The 25784-nt window shown below is 41.6% G+C and overlaps 1 protein-coding gene across 1 annotated transcript in view; it reads right to left on the bottom strand.

Moving 5' to 3' along the window:
- VPS41 (VPS41 subunit of HOPS complex) overlaps window positions 1–25784 on the bottom strand; it is a 192154-nt gene that overhangs the window by 523 nt on the left and 165847 nt on the right. The window contains exons 22-28 of the mRNA XM_075271178.1: window positions 23592–23729; window positions 19437–19491; window positions 17827–17967; window positions 13898–14034; window positions 2742–2841; window positions 2249–2293; window positions 1479–1558 (exon numbers count right to left, since the gene is read on the bottom strand). Of these exons, the coding sequence (XP_075127279.1) occupies window positions 1479–1558; window positions 2249–2293; window positions 2742–2841; window positions 13898–14034; window positions 17827–17967; window positions 19437–19491; window positions 23592–23729 (696 nt within the window). The remainder of the gene's footprint in view (window positions 1–1478; window positions 1559–2248; window positions 2294–2741; window positions 2842–13897; window positions 14035–17826; window positions 17968–19436; window positions 19492–23591; window positions 23730–25784) is intronic.

Raw genomic sequence — 25784 nt, 5'->3', positions numbered from 1 at the left:
GCTCATAATGTGATTTAATGCTGGATTTAGGCTGATGGAGCATTTCCTAAAGGGTTTTTTCATGTACATAAACATAAGTTTGAAGACAATGTTAAACATTTTTGCAAATATAAATAATTAAAAATCTTGCAGTTTTAAAGATTTTCTTTAACTATTGTAGTGGTGACAGTCTTTTATGTTGAACGGTTGCCAATGAACATGGCCATGAATGCAGGCTGGTCTGGGTCTATGTCCTGGGACTTTCATAATTCCCTTATTGTGGTTACTGGTACTGTCCCTGTCTGATAACCGGTCCACAATAAGGAGCACATGGAAGGGTTTCTGACAAGTTACAGACTAAATAAGTTCCAGTTGTGATAAACTTTTTTTGTATTTATGTGTATGGAGCTGTGTAAGGTGTCATTTGTTTTGCAGGATGTAGTTTCTCTTGGTACCATTTTGGAGAACGTCTGATGTTTTGATCACTTTTTGTTAAGTTTTTTTTTTTTTTTTTTTTTTTTTTAGGTGGCCAACAGGAAAGAAGACAACGGGGCCCCTTTCCTAAGATAGATGTGGGTCCTACCTCTGTATATACGCTAAGGGTATAGCCATAAATACCAGGATGGGAATACCATCCCATCCCAGATAATGTGGCACTTGCTTCCAGCACAGAATGATCAAAACTGCAATTTCCAAGGAAGTTTTCCAAAAGATTGAGCATAGAAAAACAACTGGAAAATGCTTCTGAGCAATAGACAAAGAGCTGCACATTGTAAATATTATATACTTTTCTATCTTCAATAACCTGGAATATCTTACCCAGTATGTGCCCCTTTGCTGGAAATATCATTGCCGTTAGTTTCGGCACCTATATCACTACAGTGTCAGAAGGGCGGTCCTTACAGCTTAGCACCATCACCCCCCCAAACAGTACAAGGACACTGAAGAGTAGAGCTGTAATGTTCGCCCTTCTGACAGTGGAGAGATATTAGAGCCGAAGCTAATGGGACCGATATCTCCAGCACCAGGGAGCATTCCTGGTATGCTGACAGTATGTTTAATTCAGCGCCTTGTAGGGTTTTCTAACAGTATTTGATACCGCCCATCTGAGGACATGAAAGGTTCTCTTTAAGAATGTGTACTGTAATATGCTTAGAGAAAGAATATTCTGAAACAATGCAGTGGGATACTTAGGTAGAAAATCAATTTTTTAATTTATAATTTCTCATTAAAAACTAAAGGACAAACAATGTAACTATAAGAGAATTCCAGGTTTAATTACTGGGATGCTTCTTATAAGCCACTAACAATTACATTTCAGCCATTATGTCTATTACTGCGAGACTTGTTATTTAGAAACAAAGGTTTTTTGGAAATTGTGTAGTACTTTAATTTTCCTTTTAAAATGTGCTGTGTGTTTGTGATACTGTCCGAGGGCTATCCTTAGGCTTATATCAATGTATTTCAGGTACTTTTAGTAGAATACAATAACTGCTTACTGTGTTGCCGACAGGCAGGCACTCTCTGTGGAACATGTGCCTGCAGTGGAATACCACCACACCAAGAGGCTTGGAGGAATCTGAAAAACAAGAACATACTTTAACACTCACAGTAACACAGTATTCATTTACCTGGAAACTGAATATAAACCACACCATGGGAAGGCAGTTAACATGTTAAAGAACATTCCCAAATAAAACTGACAATGACCTATTGTTCCAAGTCACTGTTATATCAAGCATGTTTCTTAATTTTTGGTATTTTTTTAGGTCACTATATTAATGAAAAAAGGCCGCAACTGTTGAATTTCCAATACTGCAGCTCACAACAGGCTAACCACTTTCTGCCAGCTTTCAGCTGTATACTGAGGCAGGGTCAGCAGTCTTCTCATTGGGATCATATATAGGATTATGAAGGTAACAGATCTGTTATAGAGCGGAGGGCGGCTACTACAGGATCACACCATGGACAAGATTTGATTGTAACAGTTCAGCTCCTTTTCACCACATGTACTTTACACAGAGCATGCCCACACTCTTCTGTAGATGTCAATAGGTCAGTTACAGAAGAACAACTGCAATTATGGCACCGCACATATAGCTTATAACCTCTTATAACATGGTTGACAAATATTCTTCCTTCTGTCATTAGTGGACTACTAAAGACCAGTTACTGTGCCCACAAGTATTTGAACATTTATGTCACCATGCACAAGGATAATAACCGGTTAGAGACAATTTATTGTCACAAAACAAAGATAAAGTATTACCTGTTGGAAGTATTGATGACAAGCAAACTTCACAAATATTATCCTCTGTAAAATAAGAGAATGCAAGGAAAAGAGAAGTTATCATTGTATTATATACACACACCGAAATGGAATGGTTGCTGGGCTAGACATGGGCAGTGAGGGCCCTCTGACTCTAGGAGGACTTTGTACCATGTCTATAATTGCATTACGTGTATACGCAGCAATATGATCTTGGGTTTGGTTAAGTTTTGTAAGAGTTGTGCTGTGTTATACATGAGCCCATTCTCTAGATGCTGCGAGGAAAGGCTGCTATGTGCCCATGTAGTTCGTACAATTGTATGTAAGGGTAAGAATACCGTAATAACCGGGATGGAGCGGCAAAGCTCGATGTAACATCTTTACAGCTTCCCCACATTATAAGGTAAGAGTAAGTACAATGCAGACTGGAGATGGGGAAAACAACGCAGTAACTAAAATCTCCTAAAGGATTACAATGTGACTAGACACATACCGTCAACCAGCATCGCTCTTGACTGATTCCTGTGCATTTTCTTCAACAAAGCCAGTGAGTCCGATACTAAGATCTTTTTACAACCTTCTCTTAGCAGTATCTAAAACGAAAAAAGAAAATGAAATATACAATACTTTTACAACTTAATATACACTACTTGTACATTATGTATTTAATTTTCTCCTCATTTTCAAGATCTTTGCTTGCCACTAGTGGAAATATCTGAAAATATTTTGCTTCTAACCATAAAATCCCCCTAGTCCTGCTCTGAGAGCCACAATACGCACACCGGCAGCTCAGAACGCTGACTACAATGGATCAATGTACAGTATGCATAATGTATCAGCACCCACATTATCTAGCTCACCAATAAGGTAAAGCCCTGGGACTAAAAGACTCCAAAAAATTATTTCTTACAGTGCCCCTAGTGATTGAGAATAAGACTTTGACAAGATTTTTTCTGTGACCACTGACCAGTGAAGAGTTAATCTATGTACAACGTTCCTTTTTAACAAGAGTACCTGTAATTCTAATCACAATTTCTGAACAGGTTTTTTTCTGGAATCCTACGTCACGTAACTGACCCTTGTCCATGCTGATTTGTCTCATGAAGCAAAATGCAATGCAAGGACAAGAAGGCTGAACAAGAGGAAGCAGCCAAACTTTAAAGAAGACCTTTCACCACTTCCACTAAACGAATTGCTTAGCATCTTCCAATAGATATGGATTCTCGGAATATGATGCGTTTAGAATTTTTTTTTTTTTTTTTTGAGCCCCCAATCAAACAAATTTGTCAGTTACAGCACCCAATATGCTAATTAGGCTCTCTACTGTCAGCTGGGCGGTCCCAGATTGTCTGTTCCAGCTCAGAACTGCCTGCCCAACAGTAGAGAGCCTAAGTACCATTCTAAGAGCGGATATTAACAATAGATTGCTCATGAACAAAATGATTGCTCAGGAATGGTGGGGGCTTGAATTAGTGGAACAATGACTACTGAAGTATTCAAAGATGGAGTTGGTGGAGGTGGTGAGAGTTCCTTGTTTCCATCTTTTATCTTGCTTTCTCCAAGTTAACCATAGAATAGATCAGTGGTTCTTAACCGGAGTTCGATCGAACCCTACGCCCTATGCACGGTTCATTTTGTGTACCAGTAAAAAAAACCCCAGATACCTAGGTCTTGAATTTGGAAAAGAATCATATTTGATTTTTCACTAAAGAAGGGTCCGGTGAATGTGCATATGAAACTGGTGGGTTCAGTACTTCAAACAAGGTTAAGAACCACTAGGATAGAATAACTGTTGAGGCCATAGTAGGGAGAGAGAAGAGAGAAGCCAGAATTTTACAAACAATATCAAAACAATATTTTATTGAATAGATTAAAAATACCAACTCATCAATGGGTTATGGGTAAATCGGGTGGATTAAGGACACGGCTAACATATAGTTGCTCACTACTTGGTATATCTGCCTTTTAGAGCTATAACTTACATAGTACCTACACAATAAAATTCCCATTTCCTATCCCTACACATTTCTGAACACTAGTTATCTTGTGCGTCCTTAGAAGATGTAAGATATTTAATCCAGGGACAGAATACATATTGTAGGAGCAGGCATAGGTCAGTGTCCCTGCCCACATAGGGATTGAGGTGTAGCTGCCACATGTAGCACAGTTGCACATTAAGGGTCAGTTCACACGTGAACCGACCGCGTGGGTTTTGACACAGAGACGCGGCGAGCCGCGTCTCTCTCTGGTCAAAACACGCCTGCCGCAACCATTGCGGTTTTCCCCTCCTATGTCGGCTCAAATGACACAGGAGGGTGCTGCCGCTAGATAAGACATGTCACTTCTTCTCTCCACTAGCAGCAGCCCTCCGCTAGCGGAAAAAAGAAGCCCGGCGGTCTGCATAGACCACCATTGTAAAGGGGCGGACTTTGAAGCGAAATCTGCTGTCAAAATCCGCCCCTTTGCCACCGTGTGAACGAGCCCTTCTGCCTATACAGACGGCCTGTCAGAGAGCAGGGACTTATTTTAACTGCAAAGCTAAGGGGAAGTTCACACGGCAGTTTTTGCAGCATAATACGACAAAATATGCCATGGAAAACTTCTTGCCGTTAGTGTAAAGATTTCCTACTCCCTTTCACTTCACATTGGGTGGATTCTGCCTGAAGATTGGGGAGAACATTTTGATTTTTATCAGGTAGCAGAAAATAAAGAGCCTGCTTCCCATTGAAATGAATGGGTGCAGAATTTTTGAGGTGGATTCTGCTACAAAAATTCCATTGTGTGAACTTACCATAAAAGCACAGGTATTCATTCAATAACTGCAGTCTGGTATATGGGGGACAGACTTATGTAAACTGACTTAGTCTCCCATAGCAACCACAGTTTTCAGCTTCATTTTTCAGAAACAATATACGAAACAAAGACTGTGCTGTATGGCTGCTATGGGGGCTGACAGTTTTCATAACTCTCCCCCAGTGAGAGTCTAGAGGGGCGCAGTTGTTGATTCAAGGGTGTGAGCATAGGTCCCAACCTGTGGTCTATAGTAGAAACGCAGACCTCGCACGTAATCATGTCAACACTTTCTTTTATTGATCAAAATCTTGTACTCTGTAGAGCAGAGCAAAATGTTTTTCGGTCACAGACCTTCTTCAGACTCTACATAAATGGTACACATATACAAATGTTATTACAAAATTCAAACGTGTACTTGGGTGTTACATGTCTGTCACAGATTGCCATAAACTGGGAACTATCTATACATGATATACTGTACAAAGATAGTCCCGTACTACCTGTGCCTTGTTGGCATACTCATACTATCTCTTGTTCTATGATTATTGTGTACTATCATTACTTACATACTCTCCATTGATCCCACTAGCTCGGGCTGCCATATGTTCCAAACCGCCTAGAAATATATGGTGATCTATCAGACACTAACATACTACAAGGTATATTCCAGTCATACAATGTTGTTGCTTTATGTACAGGACCGTTATTGTTACCTTAACCAGATATGATCAGACACTATGTACCTCACCCTCATCCTTCCAAGGAAATAATGATCTGTATTTCCTATCATGACCTATATTTCAATTTGTAAATTTTCACAAGTGCACGTTTGAATTTTGTAATGACATTTGTATATGTGTACTATTTATGTAGTCTGAAGAAGGTCTGTGACTAGAGATGAGCGAACAGTGTTCTATCGAACACATGTTCGATCGGATATCAGGGTGTTCGCCATGTTCGAATCGAATCGAACACCACGTGGTAAAGTGCGCCAAAATTCGATTCCCCTCCCACCTTCCCTGGCGCCTTTTTTGCACCAATAACAGCGCAGGGGAGGTGGGACAGGAACTACGACACTGGGGGCATTGAAAAAAATTGGAAAAAGTCATTGGCTGCCGAAATCAGGTGACCTCCATTTTAGACGAATAGTGGATTTCAAATCCGGGTCATATGAGAATGTGAACTTTGTGACTATGAGACAGGGATAGCTGTACAGGCAGGGATAGCTAGGGATAACCTTTATTTAGGGGGGAATGTTATTAAAAATAACTTTTTGGGGCTCTATCGGGTGTGTAATTGTGATTTTTGTGAGATAAACTTTTTCCCATAGGGATGCATTGGCCAGCGCTGATTGGCCGAATTCCGTACTCTGGCCAATCAGTGCTGGCCAATGCATTCTATTAGCTTGATGAAGCAGAGTGTGCACAAGGGTTCAAGCGCACCCTCGGCTCTGATGTAGCAGAGCTGAGGGTGCACAAGGGTTCAAGTGCACCCTCTGCTCTCCTACATCAGAGCCGAGGGTGCGCTTGAACCCTTGTGCAGCCTCGGCTCTGCTACATCAGAGCCGAGGGTGCGCTTGAACCCTTGTGCACACTCTGCTTCATCAAGCTAATAGAATGCATTGGCCAGCGCTGATTGGCCAGAGTACGGAACTCGACCAATCAGCGCTGGCTCTGCTGGAGGAGGCGGAGTCTAAGATCGCTCCACACCAGAATCGATTCAGGTCCGACCTTAGACTCCGCCTCCTCCGGCAGAGCCAGCGCTGATTGGCCGAATTCCGTACTCTGGCCAATCAGCACTGGCTAATGCATTGTATTGGCGTGATGAAGCAGTGCTGAATGTGTGTGCTTAGCACACACATTCAGCTCTACTTCATCGGGCTAATAGAATGCATTGGCCAGCGCTGATTGGCCGAATTCCGTACTCTGGCCAATCAGCACTGGCTAATGCATTGTATTGGCGTGATGAAGCAGTGCTGAATGAGTGTGCTTAGCACACACATTCAGCTCTACTTCATCGGGCTAATAGAATGCATTGGCCAATCAGCGCTGGCCAATGCATTCTATTAGCGTGAACTGAGTTTGCACAGGGGTTCTAGTGCACCCTCGGCTCCGCTACATCAGATTGCTACATCTGATGTAGCAGTGCCGAGTGTGCATCAGATGTGTAGTTGAGCAAAACTGACTCAGCACTGCTAAGTCTGCATTCGCATAGGAATGCATTGGCCAGCCTTCGGCCAATCAGCGCTGGCTCTGCCGGAGGAGGCGGAGTCTAAGGTCGGACCTGAATGGAGACTGGTGTGGAGCGATCTTAGACTCCGCCTCCTCCAGCAGAGCCAGCGCTGATTGGCCGAATTCCGTACTCTGGCCAATCAGCACTGGCTAATGCATTGTATTGGCGTGATGAAGCAGTGCTGAATGTGTGTGCTTAGCACACACATTCAGCTCTACTTCATCGGGCTAATAGAATGCATTGGCCAGCGCTGATTGGCCGAATTCCGTACTCTGGCCAATCAGCACTGGCTAATGCATTGTATTGGCGTGATGAAGCAGTGCTGAATGTGTGTGCTTAGCACACACATTCAGCTCTACTTCATCGGGCTAATAGAATGCATTGGCCAATCAGCGCTGGCCAATGCATTCTATTAGCGTGAACTGAGTTTGCACAGGGGTTCTAGCGCACCCTCGGCTCTGCTACATCAGATGTACATCATCTGATGTAGCAGTGCCGAGTGTGCATCAGATGTGTAGTTGAGCAAAACTGACTCAGCACTGCTAAGTCTGCATTCGCATAGGAATGCATTGGCCAGCCTTCGGCCAATCAGCGCTGGCTCTGCCGGAGGAGGCGGAGTCTAAGGTCGGACCTGAATGGAGACTGGTGTGGAGCGATCTTAGACTCCGCCTCCTCCAGCAGAGCCAGCGCTGATTGGTCGAGTTCCGTACTCTGGCCAATCAGCACTGGCCAATGCATTTCTATGGGGAAAAGTTAGCTTGCGAAAATCGCAAACTGACAGGGATTTCCATGAAATAAAGTGACTTTTATGCCCCCAGACATGCTTCCCCTGCTGTCCCAGTGTCATTCCAGGGTGTTGGTATCATTTCCTGGGGTGTCATAGTGGACTTGGTGACCCTCCAGACACGAATTTGGGTTTCCCCCTTAACGAGTTTATGTTCCCCATAGACTATAATGGGGTTCGAAACCCATTCGAACACTCGAACAGTGAGCGGCTGTTCGAATCGAATTTCGAACCTCGAACATTTTAGTGTTCGCTCATCTCTATCTGTGACCGAAAAACATTTTGCTCTGCTCTACGGAATACACGATTTTGATCAATAAATGAAAGTGTTGGCGCGATTACGTGTGAGGTCTGCGTTTCTACTATTCTCCCCCCAGTGAGTTTACATGTTGCACATAAGTTAGAAGATAGTTTGCATATAGCATACACAGCTGTTCTATTCTATCACCTGTATAAAAGTCCACTTTTGAGCAATTTTGAGTAGTCTCAAAGATCTCCCTGTATATCCTCATTGACATTACAAATGGGAGAAAATGTATCATGTGATCAGTTTATTTTTAATAAAGCAATTAAGAGCAAAAAATAACTTTCACCCTGAATTATGCACTTCATTATACACCATAAGAAAAAGCAATTCTGTTACTGTTCCTTTATCATGAAGTAAACCAGTGACCCATTGTCCTTGGAACGTATCTACTTGGCAAGGCCTGGAGTTTTCTTGCTTGCAGATACAGCCAGAATTACAGTATTCTGGGACTTTTTCCAGCAAGGTCCTTCTTTAATATTCAATGCTCAGATAAGCTAAGAATTTGTCATGGTTAAGATATATTTGTAACTAACGTATGAGTTCTAGGATGGGTCTTCCATTTTGTGAATATTTGTAAAATAGGTGCAATTTACAGCTAGTCAATAAATATTCCATCATTCCCAAGAAGACTCATGGCTGTACTAGCTCAAAAGGATGCTTCTACCCAATACTGAGCAAAGGCTTCTGAATACTTATGACCATGTGATATTTCAGTATTTCTTTTTTAATAAATCTGCAAAAATATCTACATTTCTGTTTTTCCTGTCAAGATGGTATGCTGAGTGTACATTAATGAGAAATAAAATGAACTTTTATGATTTTAGCAAATGGCTGCAATGAAACAAAGACAAACATTTAAAAGAGGACCTTTCATCAGATTGGGCACAGGCTGTTCTATGTACTGCTGGAAAGCCGACAGTGCGCTGAATTCAGCGCACTATCGGCTTTCCCGATCTGTGCCCCGGGTAAAGAGCTATCGGTCCCACTACTGTAGCTCTTTACAGTTAGAAAGGCGTTCTTGACAGTCAGGTACGTCCTTCTCCACAGCAGCGCCTTCGCGCTGTGCTGTGTGAGCGGGGAGGAACACCCCCATCCCTCCTGATAATACTCGTCTTGACGAGAACTGTGAGCAGAGGGAGGGGGTGTTCCTCCCCGCTCACACTGTACAGCGCGATAGGCGCTGCTGTGGAGAAGGACTGTCCTGACTGACTGTCAGAAACGCCCTTCTGACTGTAAAGCGCTAAGGTACCGGGACCAAAAGCTCTACCCGGGGCAAAGATAAGGAAATCCGATAGTGCGCTTAATTCAGTGCACTGTCTGCTTTCCAGCAGTATATAAAACTGCATGGGCCCAATCTGATGAAAGGTCCTCTTTAAAGGGGTCTGAATACCATACCCGCTGTAGTAGATGTGCTTTACATTCTACACACTGGTGGCGGGGTACTGGGCGGTTATACATGTAGCAGAGCTGTAGTATTGTAAACTCACTGTGATAAAGTAATAGTGAAAATTTACAAATTATAAGGGGATTCCAAATACGGTATCACAATAATTGTCTGGATCAAACAATCTAGTAATAAAGTGGACAGGAACAGGGCTGTAGTCCAGGGGTTGGCCCTCTACTACTACTTAGATTGGGTGGCCAATATTAATATAACAATATTAGTAACATTGAGCAGAGATCTTTTAACCAAAATAACTATCTTCCAAGCCTTTGAGGCTGGCTGAAGATTTATTAAAAAAAAAAAAAAAAAAAAAAAAAAAAAAGTATAATGTGTTCTGGTTCCGGTTAGGATGAAATAACTAAATCATGTTTTGCTGCAGTTATAGGAGTATTCCCATATTGCCAGGTATGCCAGCACTTTATGATCAGTGAGAACTGACCTCTAGGAATCAATCCTGAGAATGAAGCAGCAGCAATGAATTCTGTTCTAAGACTTACCGACACAATGGCTCTCATGGTCACCTGTCTGTATAGTAAGCTGTAGTCAAGCCCATTCACAAGTGGATCACTCTGGACTGGAGCTCCTGGCACAGTGTGTGGTTGGGGCACTGTTGTGCAGGAACAAACACTGAGGGGTCACATTGTTTCGCTAGCTCTTCAGCTCCCTTCCTTCTCAGAATCATAACATGATGGTATATCCTAGTAATATGCCATCATATTATAAGATGGGAATACCTTATTACCAAGGGTTATAATGAGAGAGGAAATTAATGTATGTGCTGCTGTCAGGCATGCCATAACGCGAGAAAGCTACATTACTGACAGGAGGCCATATGGAGTCACTAAAAAACCTTTGCCTCATTAGCAGTTAATTTTTCCTTCTTAGAGTATAATTTAGGGTTATGATTTGGGGGGGGGGGGGATATACATACCTGACCTCAGGGGGAAACAATCATGTTTTTTTTCTTTTTTTGCCTCAAGCCATTGTAAGATATACGAGCCAGCAGGCGTAATATTTTATAGCATTAAGAAAATAAATACTTGAGTAGAGATGTCACTTGATCTAAATACATCATAAACAAGTCACGGTGATGAAAAGTCTCACTAGTAATTTATCAGTACAGGCTGAAAGAAAAGCATGCAAGAGAATACAAATTTACATAAACCATAAGAAAATCCATAACCACATCTGTCTAAGTGAGCAAAGTTAAAGACTTACGAAGATATTCATTAAGACGCAGGATCACAGTCTGATGAATAACCCGCTAGCGCTGTATAATTATACATGAGTCATCAAAGCTATACTATCGGGGGAAATAATACCGTACGTGGCAAGTACCCGCTGAACAAACCTACAGGGACCATCTTCACCACATTTCTATTAGAGTTTTAACTTTTCTTTTTCCAATAAAAAGTTCAATACAAACATCAAGAAATTCAATGATACTCTTGCTTAAAAGAATAACTGCGATATACATCTTGGTGACAAACTGGTGATAAAGAGCCTATATCGCAGGTCTCCACATATAGATAACATTCCATATAGGCCACCAGGTCTTAAATTAGGAATAACCCTTAAAAGAAATATGCTTAAAGTCTTTGATTTTATTTTTGGAAGACAATATAAAACAGTGAGAAGCCAAACCTTAACCGAGGTTCAGAGGTAGCTCGTATCTAACTATATATGATAAAAATGGACCCTTGACGCTAAAGTCCATCTGCACAAGTTCATAGTATTTTGATTTCTACAGTACCTTCTGCCTTTTGTTAACATTCTCTCGCAGAGAGATCCATAATATCATTGCTGTGCCAGAATCCGTGGAGCAGAACCTAATGAATCCTGTAAAGAGCTGGACTTGGCAAAGGTGGTGAAAGGTCCATTCCATTGCTGTCTTACACATGGTGCTTTTCCAATAAATAACGACCTTTACAACTCCACTTCTTTGCATCCTTTAATAATTTCCACATCACTAATTCTGTTGTAGTTAGTTCTGGTGCCTGATATGAGGCAAGGAGTGCGATTCTAAATACTGACAATGTCCAATAAAACATCTGAAGTATCAGAGTTCAGAATTACACTTCCTTGTCTGCTCTGATCCGCTCGATAGTGCAGAGCCTAATGTACATAACAGGCATCAAAACTAACTTCACTGACTGATCTGGAACAGTGGGGGTTAGAGGAAAAATTCCAACTGTACCAGAAGTATTGGAGCCGCACCCTTTCAAGGACGCACACATGTGGAGTTGGTCAAGGTACTAAATTGGTGGTAAAAAAAAAAAACAAAAAAAAAACAAAAACACCCCCCTCCAAAAAAAAAAAAAATGAAGTGCATAACCTGTTCACTGTCAGCATCCAAGCCAACAAAAGTTGCCCGTTTACCAGATCAGCGGGGTCTGAGCCAACTCACCATCACTGATCTGCAAGTTATCTCCTTTCCTATGGATAAGGGGTAACTTGCTTTGATGAGAATACCCTTTAAATGGACATTGACATTAACTCAACTCTCCTTTCACATTAAAAAAAAAGTTGTTTCAAAAGTTCAAAGAGCTCGACTTTTGTCTCATCTGACCACAGCACCTTCTCCCAATCACTCTCAGAATCATCCAGATTGGTTAGATGAGACAAAAATTGAGCTCTTTGACATTAACTCAACTCACCTTGTTTGGAGGAAGAGAAATACTGCCTATGACCCAAAGAACACCGTCCCCACTGCCAAGCATGGAGGTGGAAACATGTTTGGGGGAGTTTCTCTGCTAATGGCAAAAGACTACTTCACCGCATCAATGGGAGAATGGATGGAGCCATGTACCGTAAAATCCTGAGTGACAACCTCCTTCCCTCCGCCAGAACATTAAAAATGGGTTGTGGTTGGGTCTTCTGGAAGGACAATGACCCAAAACATACAGCCAAGGCAAAAAGGGGGGGCTCAAAAAGAAGCCCATTAAGATCATGGAGTGACCTAGCCAGTCTCCAGACCATAGAAAACTTATGGAGGGAGCTGAAGCTCTGAGATACCAAGCGACAGCCTCAGAATCTTAATGATTTAGAGATGATCTGCAAAGAGGAGTGGGTCAAAATTCCTCCTGACATGTGCGCAAACCTCATCATCAACTACAAAAACGTCTGACTGCTGTGTTTGTCAACAAGGGTTTTGCCACCAAGTATTAAGTCTTGTTCGCTAGAGGGATCAAATACTTATTTTTCATGCAAAATGCAAATACATGTATAAAATTTATATAATGTGATTTTCTGGATTTTTTTATTTTTTTTTTATATTCTATCTCTCACTGTTAAAATGAACCCAACCTTAAAATTATAGACTGTTCATGTCTGTCAGTGGGCAAACTTACAAAATCAGCAAGGGATCAAATTATTATTTCCTTCACTGTATGTGTAGGGATGATGGTGATGATGATCGGCATGGGCCCTGGCAACTACTGTACATTCAGGGAGTGGAAGGCCTTGTCAGGCACCAGAACCAGAAACACATCCACTTCCTTCCAGAGGGCTGCAAGAAAAGGTGCTGGAAAAATTGGTCTCAATATAAAGACCTGTAAGAGGAGTGCAGAAAACGGGTTCAGATCATCCTGTGAAGTTTCTCTATTTTTAATCCAAAATGTAATTACACTTGATGAGCTAACCCCATGTCTATCTGAGAAAACCACACAAATAGGTTTTTCCTTCACTTAGGAAATTACAAAACAGAAATATATTTGTATGCAGATCCATTTACGCCATATAACAAGAGGCACATAAAATGCAAACAACTATCTCCTAAATTGCAGGATGTGACAATATGACAAGTGCAGGACAAAGCTAAAGGGTTAACAGCAGTGAAACCTCTGAGTCAGGAGTTAGGCTTTCATACGTCATAATCTGAACACAATAAATTCTATTGCAAGAAGTTTTCAAACAAGAAGAAAACTTACAAAACTAAATAACTAATATTACAAGACATTTCACTGATAAATATCAACAGGGGTGAAGCCATTATTTCAGTCTTCAAAAGGACATACAAAAGTCCATACAAATACATGTTAGGTATTGAAGTCAAATACACAAAGCTCCGCACTCAGTCTCAGAACTCACCTGGAGGTTGTAGTCTTGCAGGATTTTAACAAGCGAATCCCGCAAATTAGGAATTTCCATTCCCTCTTTTATCCGGTGAATCAGAAGGATTGGATCAACGTGAGTCCCAATGTTATTCAGCAGTCCAGTTATAAAGGCTGTGTCGGAATAGATAGTTGTGTTATTAAATCATACAGGCCTTCTTCTTTCTGGCATGTTTAGTAGTGAGAAGCTGAATACAGATCACAGATATACAGTATAGTCTTTTAAACATCAAATACACACACACCACACTGACATGTCAAACTTATGAGACTTGAGCTCCAATGAACAGTGTATGAATGCTGCAATAAATGGAAGTGAGGATACATGCATATACGCAAGCTTTCCAGCCATTGCTTTGTAGATGGGACATTATAGTTTTGTTGTCTGCAAGATGAAGTCTTACTCTTTCGGTTGTATATGAAAGCATTGTATAACTTTTGGTCTCATATGATCACCGATTTGCAAATAATCTCAAACCAGGCTGAAATCCATAGTAAAAGGTACAGGTCTTGTTGCTGGCCTCTGGGGAACCTCAACCTTCAAGCTTACCAGGGAATAGATAAAATACAGATGGAAAATAATACACCGCAAATGGAAAGAAAAACATGGAACAAAACACACACATATGGATGAAAAATGGACCATGTGCTCAAGGGAGAAGAATTGACATGGATGTGTGAGTAAGGCTTAAGAACATATTCTTGACTAACCACTGCGGACTATAATAGCTGCTTTAATATAAGTTACAGCTTTTATAGTATAACCGTAAACCATTTTCATATATTATTTGCTTCTGTGTGTCTCTTTGTTGCTGCTTGGGTGAGTTTTGGGCTAAATCAGCCTCCTTTTCCCTCTGGCAGCTGACAAAATAGGCCCTTCTTACTTCCCCTGCAGAAGGAGTCTTCTCAACTACAGTATATTTCCATGCCACTGCAGAGTTTGTATTACTTCCCTGACAACCAGGACAGAATGTTTTTGGATGCTTTGCAGTGATCAGAAGATCATTACACAGGACACTGGTTGTGATAAGTGTGACTGAGCATGTGTGTCCACCAGCACTCAGCTAAAGGAGTTGTGCAGCCATAGTGAGTTACACCAAATTCACAAGATAGAGATTAACTCGATGACTGGTGGCTGCCCCACAGCTGGCGCCACATAAATCTCAAGAAACTGGGTATTTTGCACCCCAGTTTTGAATGGAGAAGCTGGTTGGAGAAAGTACTTGGCTATCACCGGCGTTCCCTATTCAAATGAATGGAGTGGCATATGCTGTCCAACAAGCTTCTCCATTTAAAACTGGGGTGCAAAACACTGGTGAGGGTCCCTTGTTGTGGGGATAATAGGCTGTGGCTGGCCAACCACTTTATTTGTGTATCACAATTTCCACCTAATTACAATATAACCTGACTATGGAAACCAACAGAAGATGGATTACTCTTCTTCTCTCGCTTCAGTTACAACTCCTTAACATTATGAAAATTAAAATCAATAAATCAGTTATATTAAAGTAGATAAACAACAGAATTCATTTCTCTGACTACCCGGGTGCAATTGATTACAGTCACTGTTCTATTTCACTAAACTTTTTGGTCATGGCAGTAAATTTCATGTAAAAACCTCCAGAAATAATCCAGCTGGTGACAATGACAGAGCTTAATATTGCCTCTCTCTGCCAACTGTTTTATATTGGAGACGTAGGCCTGTGCTCTGGAAGTAAACATATTTGGGTAAACAATATCCACAGGGTTGTCGCTTCCTTAAATTATGAAAGCAATATTATGTCTCAGCCGCAGCGTACCTTGGCTTAATAACAAGACAGGACCAAGACCATGAATCTCTCCAACATATATTATATAGACAACTCCTACGCATTCTCATTTATTGCCCAACACATTTTAACTATAACAGGGAAAACAAGAATTAACAATACTGGAGTCTTAACTGCTTAACCTAAAATATATAATTTGCACTAAACCTGCAGATGTTCCTTATGTACTGCAATGGCTGAAATTTGTTGGGAAACTTGGCATGTTAAGGATATAAAAATTGCAGTACGTCCTCAAATCTGCAGTAGACGAGTCTGCTACATGTGAATGGAGTTTCATAAAGCTCTATTCACTACCAGTGTACTGTTAATTTGTTGCAGTTTTTGCTCACAAGGTCCACAAGGGAGGTATACATGAGATTTGCAAGGTCCACAGTTACCTACCAAGACCTTCCCAAAAACATAAATGTAAGGTGTTATTGGCACGCTTTTGACTTGTGTGATACGAAAGCTCCCAGAGTACATGCAAATGTGTACATTAGCCCCATACTCCCAACATATGCCAAGACTGTCCTTCTCATACAATGGAGTCGCTATACGCTACATAAGCTACGTATGTCACATGTTTGAGACTTCCAGTAAATTCTATCCATAGTCAACTTTTCATTTTTAGAAATGTCAAGGTCTGGGCAGAGAAGTGGCAGATGCTCTGTAATTTCAGGGGTAGCTTTACTTTAGTGCCTCTGCCTACTGTTAGTTGAAGTTTCTATTCTATCAGATGGGGTATGTGCAATGTACTATATGACAGGATCGTATGTGTTATAAGTGCAAATCGCGCAAACTAGACACATTCATGAAAAACGTGTGAGAAATGTGCAAAACATAAAAGTGGTAAAAATTAGACATGTTATTTTGGGAGCTTGTACTATTAGGTTAGTTGCATTGTTGCAGAGGAGGTATTCAGCTGCTGTTCACACTGTGTGTGCAGTTTAGCAGAGGCACAGCCTCAGCAAAGTGTGTGACAGGTCGGCTCACTCTAAGCTACTGTCACTTTGGCAGAGGTTGCGTGTTGCTCTTCCACAGCACAACCCACTGACATCAGGGGTTGCCTTATGGCAGGAAAGGGAATGCTATTTAAGCGCCTGTTCCCACACTGTGAAAGCAGAGTTTGTGCAGCTAGCCAGAAAGAAGTGGTTGCTTACTGCTCGGAGGGTCTTCATGTGGGGGGCCTGCTAAGATTGAGGCATGGAAGTACATCTGGTTCTTTTTATATGGGGTATCAATGTATTGTACTTGGTGGCAACAAGGCTTTGTAGGAGGCAGACATCACATGCACCATGTTACAGAAAGTGTGGAGTCTGTTGTCGTGACTGGGAGAACCGCTGAATACTATACCATGGCCATCACATTCTACTGCTCGGCTACTGTACTAGATTTTCTGCTGTGGTGTGAACATCTTCTACCACTGCAGAAGTGTCTGGAGTCTGTGTCTTCCTTTCTTTGCCAGCAAGGAGCACCAAAAGGTGACTTTTCAGGGATGGGTAATGTGGCTGCCCTGCTGAGGACTGCCATATTGGGCACTACCCCCCTGTGCCCACCACAAGATCTTGGGCGCTCCCACCCACATCCAGCTTACCTCAGGCAACAACTTGAAAGACCTGTTTTGACCCTCCTGGTAAATGGAGATACTGGGGAAACTGCATAAATGTAAATGAGAAAAAAAATCCAAAGGCAGTATCAGCATGGCTATGTGCACACTGTTTTAAAAGTCTCTAACAAAGTCTCAGTTTTATGAGAAACCCAGGATTTTTTTTCTTTAGTTACACTGTACACAACAGTAACAACAAGCAAATATATTCTGTCCCTGCACACTGTAAGCTCAGTATGGTCTGCAGACACTTCTATTTGTATTCACTTTCCTCATCATTGTCACACAGGAGTGAACCTGATGCTTGACACAGGAGCACAAACCAGCCCCCTACAGACTGCTGATAATGCAGTACTTCACACTGGCACCTGAAAAGCTGGACATACTCCAGATTAGGCATTTAGTGTTTGGCCAGAAAAAGAAATGCCCTTGAATATTGCAAAAAAAATAAAAAAATAAAGTAAGATAATTAAAATCGCTCTCTGCTCTTACGTGGTTTGTCAATAGAGTAAAGAATAAGGTCCTCCCACAGCTCGGCATCATCTTGCTCTTTTGCAAACTCAATAGCTTTGTCTACGTCCTCAAGTTCCTCCATGATCATCTGCAGTGCCCTTCGACTGTTCCCCATCCTACCTGTGGAATAGAAAGAATATTACATTTACAATCTTAACTTTATGGCTATCAATCTGCCATACAGAGAAAATAAATCAGTCAGTGATACTATTCATTGTACAGAAGGCATTCACTATGCTGCTGTAATGGTGAGAGCGCCACCTACCCACGTGACTGCTCCAGCCAAATGCATCTGTGCATCTACAGCAGAATAACCGGGCGGATTATTATTTATTTAGCTTACTTTTATTCCGCCATCATATTCGGCAGCAATTTACAGATGTTGTCAATCACTGTCCCATTTAGTGCTCACAATCTATATTCCCTATCAGTAGGTCTTTAGAATGTGTGAGAAAAACGGACTACCTGGAGGAAACTCATGTGAACACGAGGAGAACATACAAACTCTGTGCAGATGTTGTCTTTGGTCAGATTCAAACCAAGGACTCCAGGGCTGCAAGGCTGCAGTGCTACCCACTGAGCAACCGTACTGCCCAATTTTAATATCTTTCTACAGAATTTTATGATTTTTCACTCACTGAATGGCCTTTTAACTCTTTACCAACCACCCATGTGATTTTATGATGACAGACAGAGCTGGTTTTGTTCTAGAGATCTACTGACGTCAACTGGAGCTGAGGTGTATTATTGTCACCCAGCCACTATACAGGGCACCGAGCCGTCTGCTTCTGATTCTGCACTGTGTATTCTACTCAGCTGATGCACGTGGGCCAGTTGTTGGCCCTCCTCAAATCAGCTATTTATGGCCAATACTGGACTCCCCCATCTGTGTCAAGAAGTGCAAGAAGGTTTTCAGGAAAGCCTCTCCACGGTTATCAAGGTGAGGTCTTCCATAAAAGATGTCTTTTACTCTAGACAGTCAGTGTTTCAAGGAGGTTTTCAACAAGATCTGGATACATGCCCTAGCTGCATTGCCAATATGTCTCACAATTGACACCTGGTATATTTTCATGGGGATCTTACTGTTCTGCAATAGAAAAAAATGCTAGAGAATATACTTCCATCTCAGGCAGGGGTCATGTACAATACAGAGCAGTATGCCTCCTCCACCATCTGTTACTACTAATATGGTGCACATAATATAGGGGACTCAGGAACAGTGGACTGCAAATACAGTTTATGATGCAGCTAAAAAGTATTGATCTAAGCGCAGTCAGGAAAGCTACTTGCTATCTATGAACTACAACCCGTTAGCAATAATTCAAGCATTTAGTCAGGAGTAGATGGGAGTTAAAAGACATTGCATTAGATTTAGATCAAGAATCACATCTTGATAGTGATCATATAACATGTAACATTGTACACCAAAAAAATGTACCAAACTTATTTTCTCTTTGCATAATGAGCCAACTATAAGGCATAAACTGTTTACTTCTACTAGACAGTGTTAAGGATTAACAACTTTTTACTGCCTAAAAATACTACACAATTAGTAAATCTACCCCAATATACCATATTAATTTACTCACTTAACAGAAATACTGTCTCTTCCACAAAATTTCTCTGTTGACAGATCTCAAGAGCCTGTAAATGAGAAGTAAAAAATTAGTCAATAAGATTGTATGTTCAAAACCTTGCAGACAACCAAATACTATATAAAGTTATATAATAGTTTATAATAGTTTAACTGCATATTTCAGAAAGATGTGTTCACCTATAACATTTGATAATAGAAAGGCAAAATATACAAGCATATGCGGGATTTTTAAATAGGTGTGTCCCAAAATCAATGAATGAAAAGGCGCAGAGCATGTCTCTACCCCCCCCTTCCCTCATAGACTGTAAGCCCTCACGGGCAGGGGCCTCTACCCCACTGTGCCAGTCGGTCATTGTTAGCATTATATCTACATGTATATTGTATGTAAACCCCCAAATGTAAAGCACCATGGAATTAATGGTGATATATAAATAATTAATAATAATAATAATAATAATAATAAATAATAAATGTGTGCATGCTTATAGGTTACCATTTAGAATATTCTACTATTTACAAGAGAAATACAAAAAAACCCTTACATTAGCGTGTACACTATATGTATGCCATTTAAACTTTCTTAAAATCGCCATAAAAATAAATTAAAAACAAAAATAAAAAATAATGAGATGGGAGGTGGAGGAAGGGGGATGGGTGTTTTAGTGTATCTGCAGCAGTAATTCTACCCCAGACAGTGTGTGAGACTCCTGCTGTGAGGGGCAACACGGTGGCTCAGTGGTTAGCACTGCAGCCTTGCAGCGCTGGAGTCCTGGGTTCGAATCTGGCCAGGAACAACATCTGCAAGGAGTTTGTATGTTCTCTCCGTGTTTGTGTGGATTTCCTCCCATTCTACAAAGACATACTGATAGGGAAAAATGTACATTGTGGTCCATATATGGGGCTCACAATCTACTCAATTAAAAAAAAAAAAAACTCCTGCTGTGAGAGGGAGGAAAGAGGATCATGTTGCTTTCTTCATTCCTATGTATGAGAGTGAAAGCAGCAGTTGGAGACAATTGATCAGAGCACACAGCACATCTGTTTGGTTCTTTACAAGGGAACATCTACACACTGAATACAGGAAAAAAAAAAAAAAAAGAAAAGATAAATGTAGAAAAGTGATGTAAAGCAAAACACATGTGACAATATTTCTGTGCTGCCAGCAACTTCAGAGATGCACTGGCTTTGCAATCTTACACTCCAAACATGCTGAGCAATGAAAATGGTTTAATATACTTATACATACTATATACTGAAATATCTGAAATGACACTAATTGGTTACGACAACTATTTCAATTCCAATTTCCAAAAGGCTTTTAGGCTTTTTTCCAAGTAGCCAATTTTGTAATTTGTTCTGTGCACTTAATCAGAGAGAAAGCTCCTGATACATTGCAGCCAAGGACTTTAATCTAGACTGTGTTAAGCTTCAAGATCAAACACAACAGTTTCCTTACGTCTTAAATTGGGGCTGCCTGGAAGGCACAACTCTGCTTTCTCTATTATGGCAAAAGGAAGACCCCAATAAAAAATAATCATCCCCAAAAATATATATTTAAAATAAAGGTGTAAATCTGTGTGCAGGGGTGAACCTGCCCCTCTTGCCGCCCGAAGCGAACGACAGAAAGCCGCCCCCCCAGGCAGCGCCGCACCTCCCATGAGGCGACCTGAAGCGAGCGCTTCAGGCGGCGCTATGGCAGGGCCCCAGGGAGGGCGGCTTTTTTTCTTACCTAAGCCAGTCCAGGACAAGCTGTCCTGGACTGGCTTAGCACGGAGCGGTGGATTGGGGAGGCCGCTGAAGCAGCGCTGCTCCAGCAGCCTACCCTCACGCTCAGGCAGAGAGCAGGTCTTCTCTGTGCCTGCTCTCTGCCTGCTAACGGCGCTAAGCCCCGCCCCCTTCGCTTAACCCCGCCCCCTCTGCCACGCCCCCTCCTCCTGGGGGCAGGGGTGAACCTGCCCCTCTTGCCGGGGGAAAGGGGGGGGGCGTGGCGTGGCAGAGGGGGGCGGGGTTTAGCGAAGGGGCGGGGCTTAGCGCCGTTAGCAGGCAGAGAGCAGGCACGGAGAAGACCTGCTCTCTGCCTGAGGGGAGGCTGCTGGAGCAGCGCTGCTTCAGCGGCCTCCCCAATCCACCGCTCCGTGCTAAGCCAGTCCAGGACAGCTTGTCCTGGACTGGCTTAGGTAAGAAAAAAAAAGCCGCCCTCCCTGGGGCCCTGCCATAGCGCCGCCTGAAGCACTCGCTTCAGGTCGCCTCATGGGAGGTGCGGCGCTGTCTGTGTGCACTATGAGATGGAGGGTATTATCAGGGAGCTTGACTTAAATATAGCTTAAGCCATTTCATTCTAAAAGAGAATACTGAATAGCCACCCACATGAAATTTTACTTGCCAAATTAGGACTTCATTACCAAAAATATTATAGGGCTTAAATTATCTATCCACTCATGAGCTCAAGGTATGTCGGTCTACAGGGCAAGTTTACCTGCCCTCAGTGCTTGCTCTTAGGGGTGTTAAAGGAAATAGTAAGAACAGGTTTCTCTTAGACAGAAGATTAACCCAGTCTTGGCAGGTTTAAGATACTGTCAGCCAAAAAGCATGGTCCTAAAATTTGGGCTCATGACATTTAGAGGTAAATTACCCTAAATGCTACACTTACACAATCAAGTTCGCTAGGACACTCCTTTGCATATTTTCTCATATTCTATGATCTCAAGGAACAAAAACTTTGTAAAAATGTGTTCTATGGTATATTGCGCACAAAATGTTCCATTGGCAACCAGAGTCCAATACTGCCTATATAAATTCATATGTAAAATGGTATTCTGATCTCAAGGATCCTATCTATTCTACTAGCTTAAGTAAATTCAAAAGTTTTCCTACATACATTGCTATAGAACTGCTGCTTTGTTGTCCTGATATGTGAAATCATTCCGCCACTATTCCATTGTTTACGTCTCTTCGGCCCTCATCCTATATCTGGTTGACTCACTGAACTCTGGGGGAGCAGAGTTGTCTCCCTGCTCTGCAGACAGGCCAATCAGTTCAGCTAACTGCAGCTAAAGGCTGGTCAGTGTTTATTATCTCTAGATAACACAAAGCTAGCATTCAGTTTACTGCAAATCCATTCTCTCTGCAGGAAGTTTTTTTTCTCTCCAAAACTGTAATGTATGTGAGAAGGTAACAGGCAGAGTGCTGGAGTCCCACTATATCAGCCCCGGATTCCTGACTTATATGTGGTCCAGGGCAGGTCTTGTGTAGGCTTCAGCCCATGTGTGGGTCATAGGCTCATTACTGGCCCATAAAAGGCTGCAGAGCCTGCACTTTAGGGCAGATCCAGGTAGTCTGCCTCTGTCCTGTTACCCAGAGTCCGGTAGAGACGTATAGTTAGTTTGTTATTACTGTTTAGTTAGTTGCTCAAATGAGCAGGATTTTGTTTCTTATTGTCTTGCCTGACGTTAAGGCTGTATTTTATTTTGCTCATTTTGTGCCTGAAATTAAGGTTTATTTATTTTCCGTTTTTTTCTAAATAAACCTGTTTCCTGCATATTTTGTGTCCCTGTCTTTGACTGGTTGGATCCGCACCACTGCTACTACCAAGCAACCTTCCCCACTTGTAATATACATTTACTGTGAATACTATTTGATCTGCATCTAGATTATATTTCTAGTAATCATAATAAATAATCTCTCATGGTAAAGATAATGTATCTACTATGTATCATATCTACTGAAGTCCTTCATATTGCCCTGTCCATCCAACAGTCAAAGCCCTCTCCCCAGGTTGTGGATGAATACAGGAAGTGAGAAGATGAGAGGCAGATGGGAAAACTCTTAATGGTGGCTAAATGCAGTCAGAGTTACACTGTATAATTTATTAAACTAGGAACACAGGGCTCCCCTATACAGATTATATTTCACAAAATAAATCAGCACAAAATATTTGACTAACTTGAATACAGTCCTAGTGCATATTACAGTGAAAGAAATGGAATACTGGGGTTAACCACAGTCACACCTAAATTTTTAGCGTGTGAAAAAAAGAAAACTAAGGAAAATCTACAGTAAAAACCTATCAATTCTAGGAAAACAATCCTGGAAATATGACTAGTCTGAAGAGATGAAATTATTCCACCCACACAACAGTTGTGCTTACCTTTTCTAATGGGCAATGTGTGCTGTCTCGAAGAAAAGGCAGAAAATTTGGCCGATCATATTCTGCATACAAGCCGATTTGTTTTTCATGGTATTTTTGACCTTTATGGTGATCTCTCTTGAAAAGTTTGTGAAGGTACTAAAAGTACAAAATAGAATAAAAACAGGCACACTTTTAGATGATTATTATGGATTGCATGCGAGTAAAACATCAAAAAGAAACTTTTGATACACCACACACATACTATGCAGGTATACTTCTCAATTCAAGCTGCTGAATAAGCTTTCTGGAAATAAATTTAGTTGAATGTTGACGTATCACAGAAGTTACTGTAGAATGAAATACACAAGCCAAGCATACAATTTTAAAGGAATTGTATTTTTTTCAGTTTTTTTTTTTTTTTTTTTTTTTTTTTTTTTACAGCCGACACCTAAATAAGTGTGATAATGGTTGATTGGTATCTATGTGAGTTTCCATTTCATGCTCCGTGTTATGTGCAGAAGACACTGTACAGATAAGTGTAAGGGGTGAGCTATGACCATTTCCTACTGTCAATGGTGGCTCCAGCTGTTCAATAGTGATGATAATAGGATGACTCAGTGCCTATTACAGATCACTGGCGGATGTGACATCAATATAGGAATTTATTTCATTAGATCCTTTTTCACTAGAATCTTGCTAGCTATATTGACAGCTGACATGGTACTGAAGATGCAGTGACTTTAAAGGGGTGTTCTCGCATGTTTGAATTTCACGCTGATTTAATCTGAAAACTGCCTCCCATTCATTTAATTTGGAAGGCAGTAGGCGGAATCTGCTAGCTGAAAAATTCAGCTGAGAACCTCCATTAAAATGAATAGGAAGTAGAAAATACACCTTTTCAGTTGGCGGAATTTGATGCAGAACTGGTCAAAATCCACTCATAGAATTTGGCCCTGCCCAAACAAAGGCAAATGACAGTGGTATTCTTCAAATTCTGCGTCAAATTCTTTATTTTTGACAAAAATTATAATCAAATTCCTACGTTTTACCACCTAAGACTATTGCTTCCTTCTCTTGGACACCGGGAGAAATATTGGAGGCGGTTGTGTGAGGAGCGGATGAGAGCAGAGTGGAATAGGAGGTCATTGGAGGATCTGAGGTTACATGTAGGCCGGTAGCGGGAGATTCGTTCGGGGATATATGGAGGGGACAGGTTGTGGATCGCTTTGCATGTTAACGTTAGTAGCTTGAACTCAATTCGCTGGGCTATCGGTAGCCAGTGGAGGCAGAGCATAGCAGCCGATGAAGATCGGGGGGTAAGGTGGGTTAAGCGAGCAGCGGAGTTTAAGGTGGACTGGAGGGAGGCGAGGGTGTTTGCTGGGAGTCCATGGAGAAGGGCAGCAGCACGGTAGCTCAGTGGTTAGCACTGCAGCCTTGCAGCGCTGGAGTCCTGGGTTCAAATCCCGCCCAGGACAACATCTGTAAGGAGTTTGTATGTTCTCCCCGTGTTTGCGTGGGTTTCCTCCGGTTTCCTCCCACACATCAAAGACATACTGATAGGGAATTTAGATTGTGAGCCCTATATGGGACAGTGACTGACAATATCTGTAAAGCGCTGCGGAATATGATGGCGCTATATAAGTAAGCATAATAAAGAAATAATAAATAAGGGTGTTGCAGTAGTCTAAGCGGGAGATTATGAGGACCTGGACGAGCATCTTAGTAGTTTCAGGGGTGAGGAAGGAGCGGATTCAATGGATGTTCTTTAGTTGGAGACGGCAGGAAACGTTGAGGGTTTGAATGTGTGATTAGAAGGATAGGTCGGGGAGGGGCACAGCCAGGTGTAGAGACAGAGGTATCACAACTAATATAATTGCTAAAAAGTGGTTACAAACATACCAACAGAATGATTGATAATAGCAGGCTGGAATACAGTTATTCTGGAAGCAGGAGTGAGGTTGAAGTAGGAGAGTTGATTGTAGCAGGAGTTAGATGTTGGGTTCATGTGGTAGAAACATACTAACAGAATAGTACAGTGGATGTCAGGAAGGGGTTAAAGGAGTCTGTTAGCAGGAATATTGGTATCAAACTAATGACAGTACTTTATAGAGAGGCTTCTACACTTTCCAATGATACATTGCATCTCCATTTTTATGAAAATCAGCATTTTATTCTTATGCAAATTATTTGGATACCGATTTTCCTGCAGAC

Source organism: Leptodactylus fuscus, chromosome 4 (assembly GCF_031893055.1).
Source record: "Leptodactylus fuscus isolate aLepFus1 chromosome 4, aLepFus1.hap2, whole genome shotgun sequence".
Taxonomy (NCBI): Eukaryota; Metazoa; Chordata; class Amphibia; order Anura; family Leptodactylidae; genus Leptodactylus; species Leptodactylus fuscus.
The sequence above is the reverse complement of the archived record's forward strand: the minus strand, read 5'-3'. Positions and strand labels throughout refer to the sequence as shown.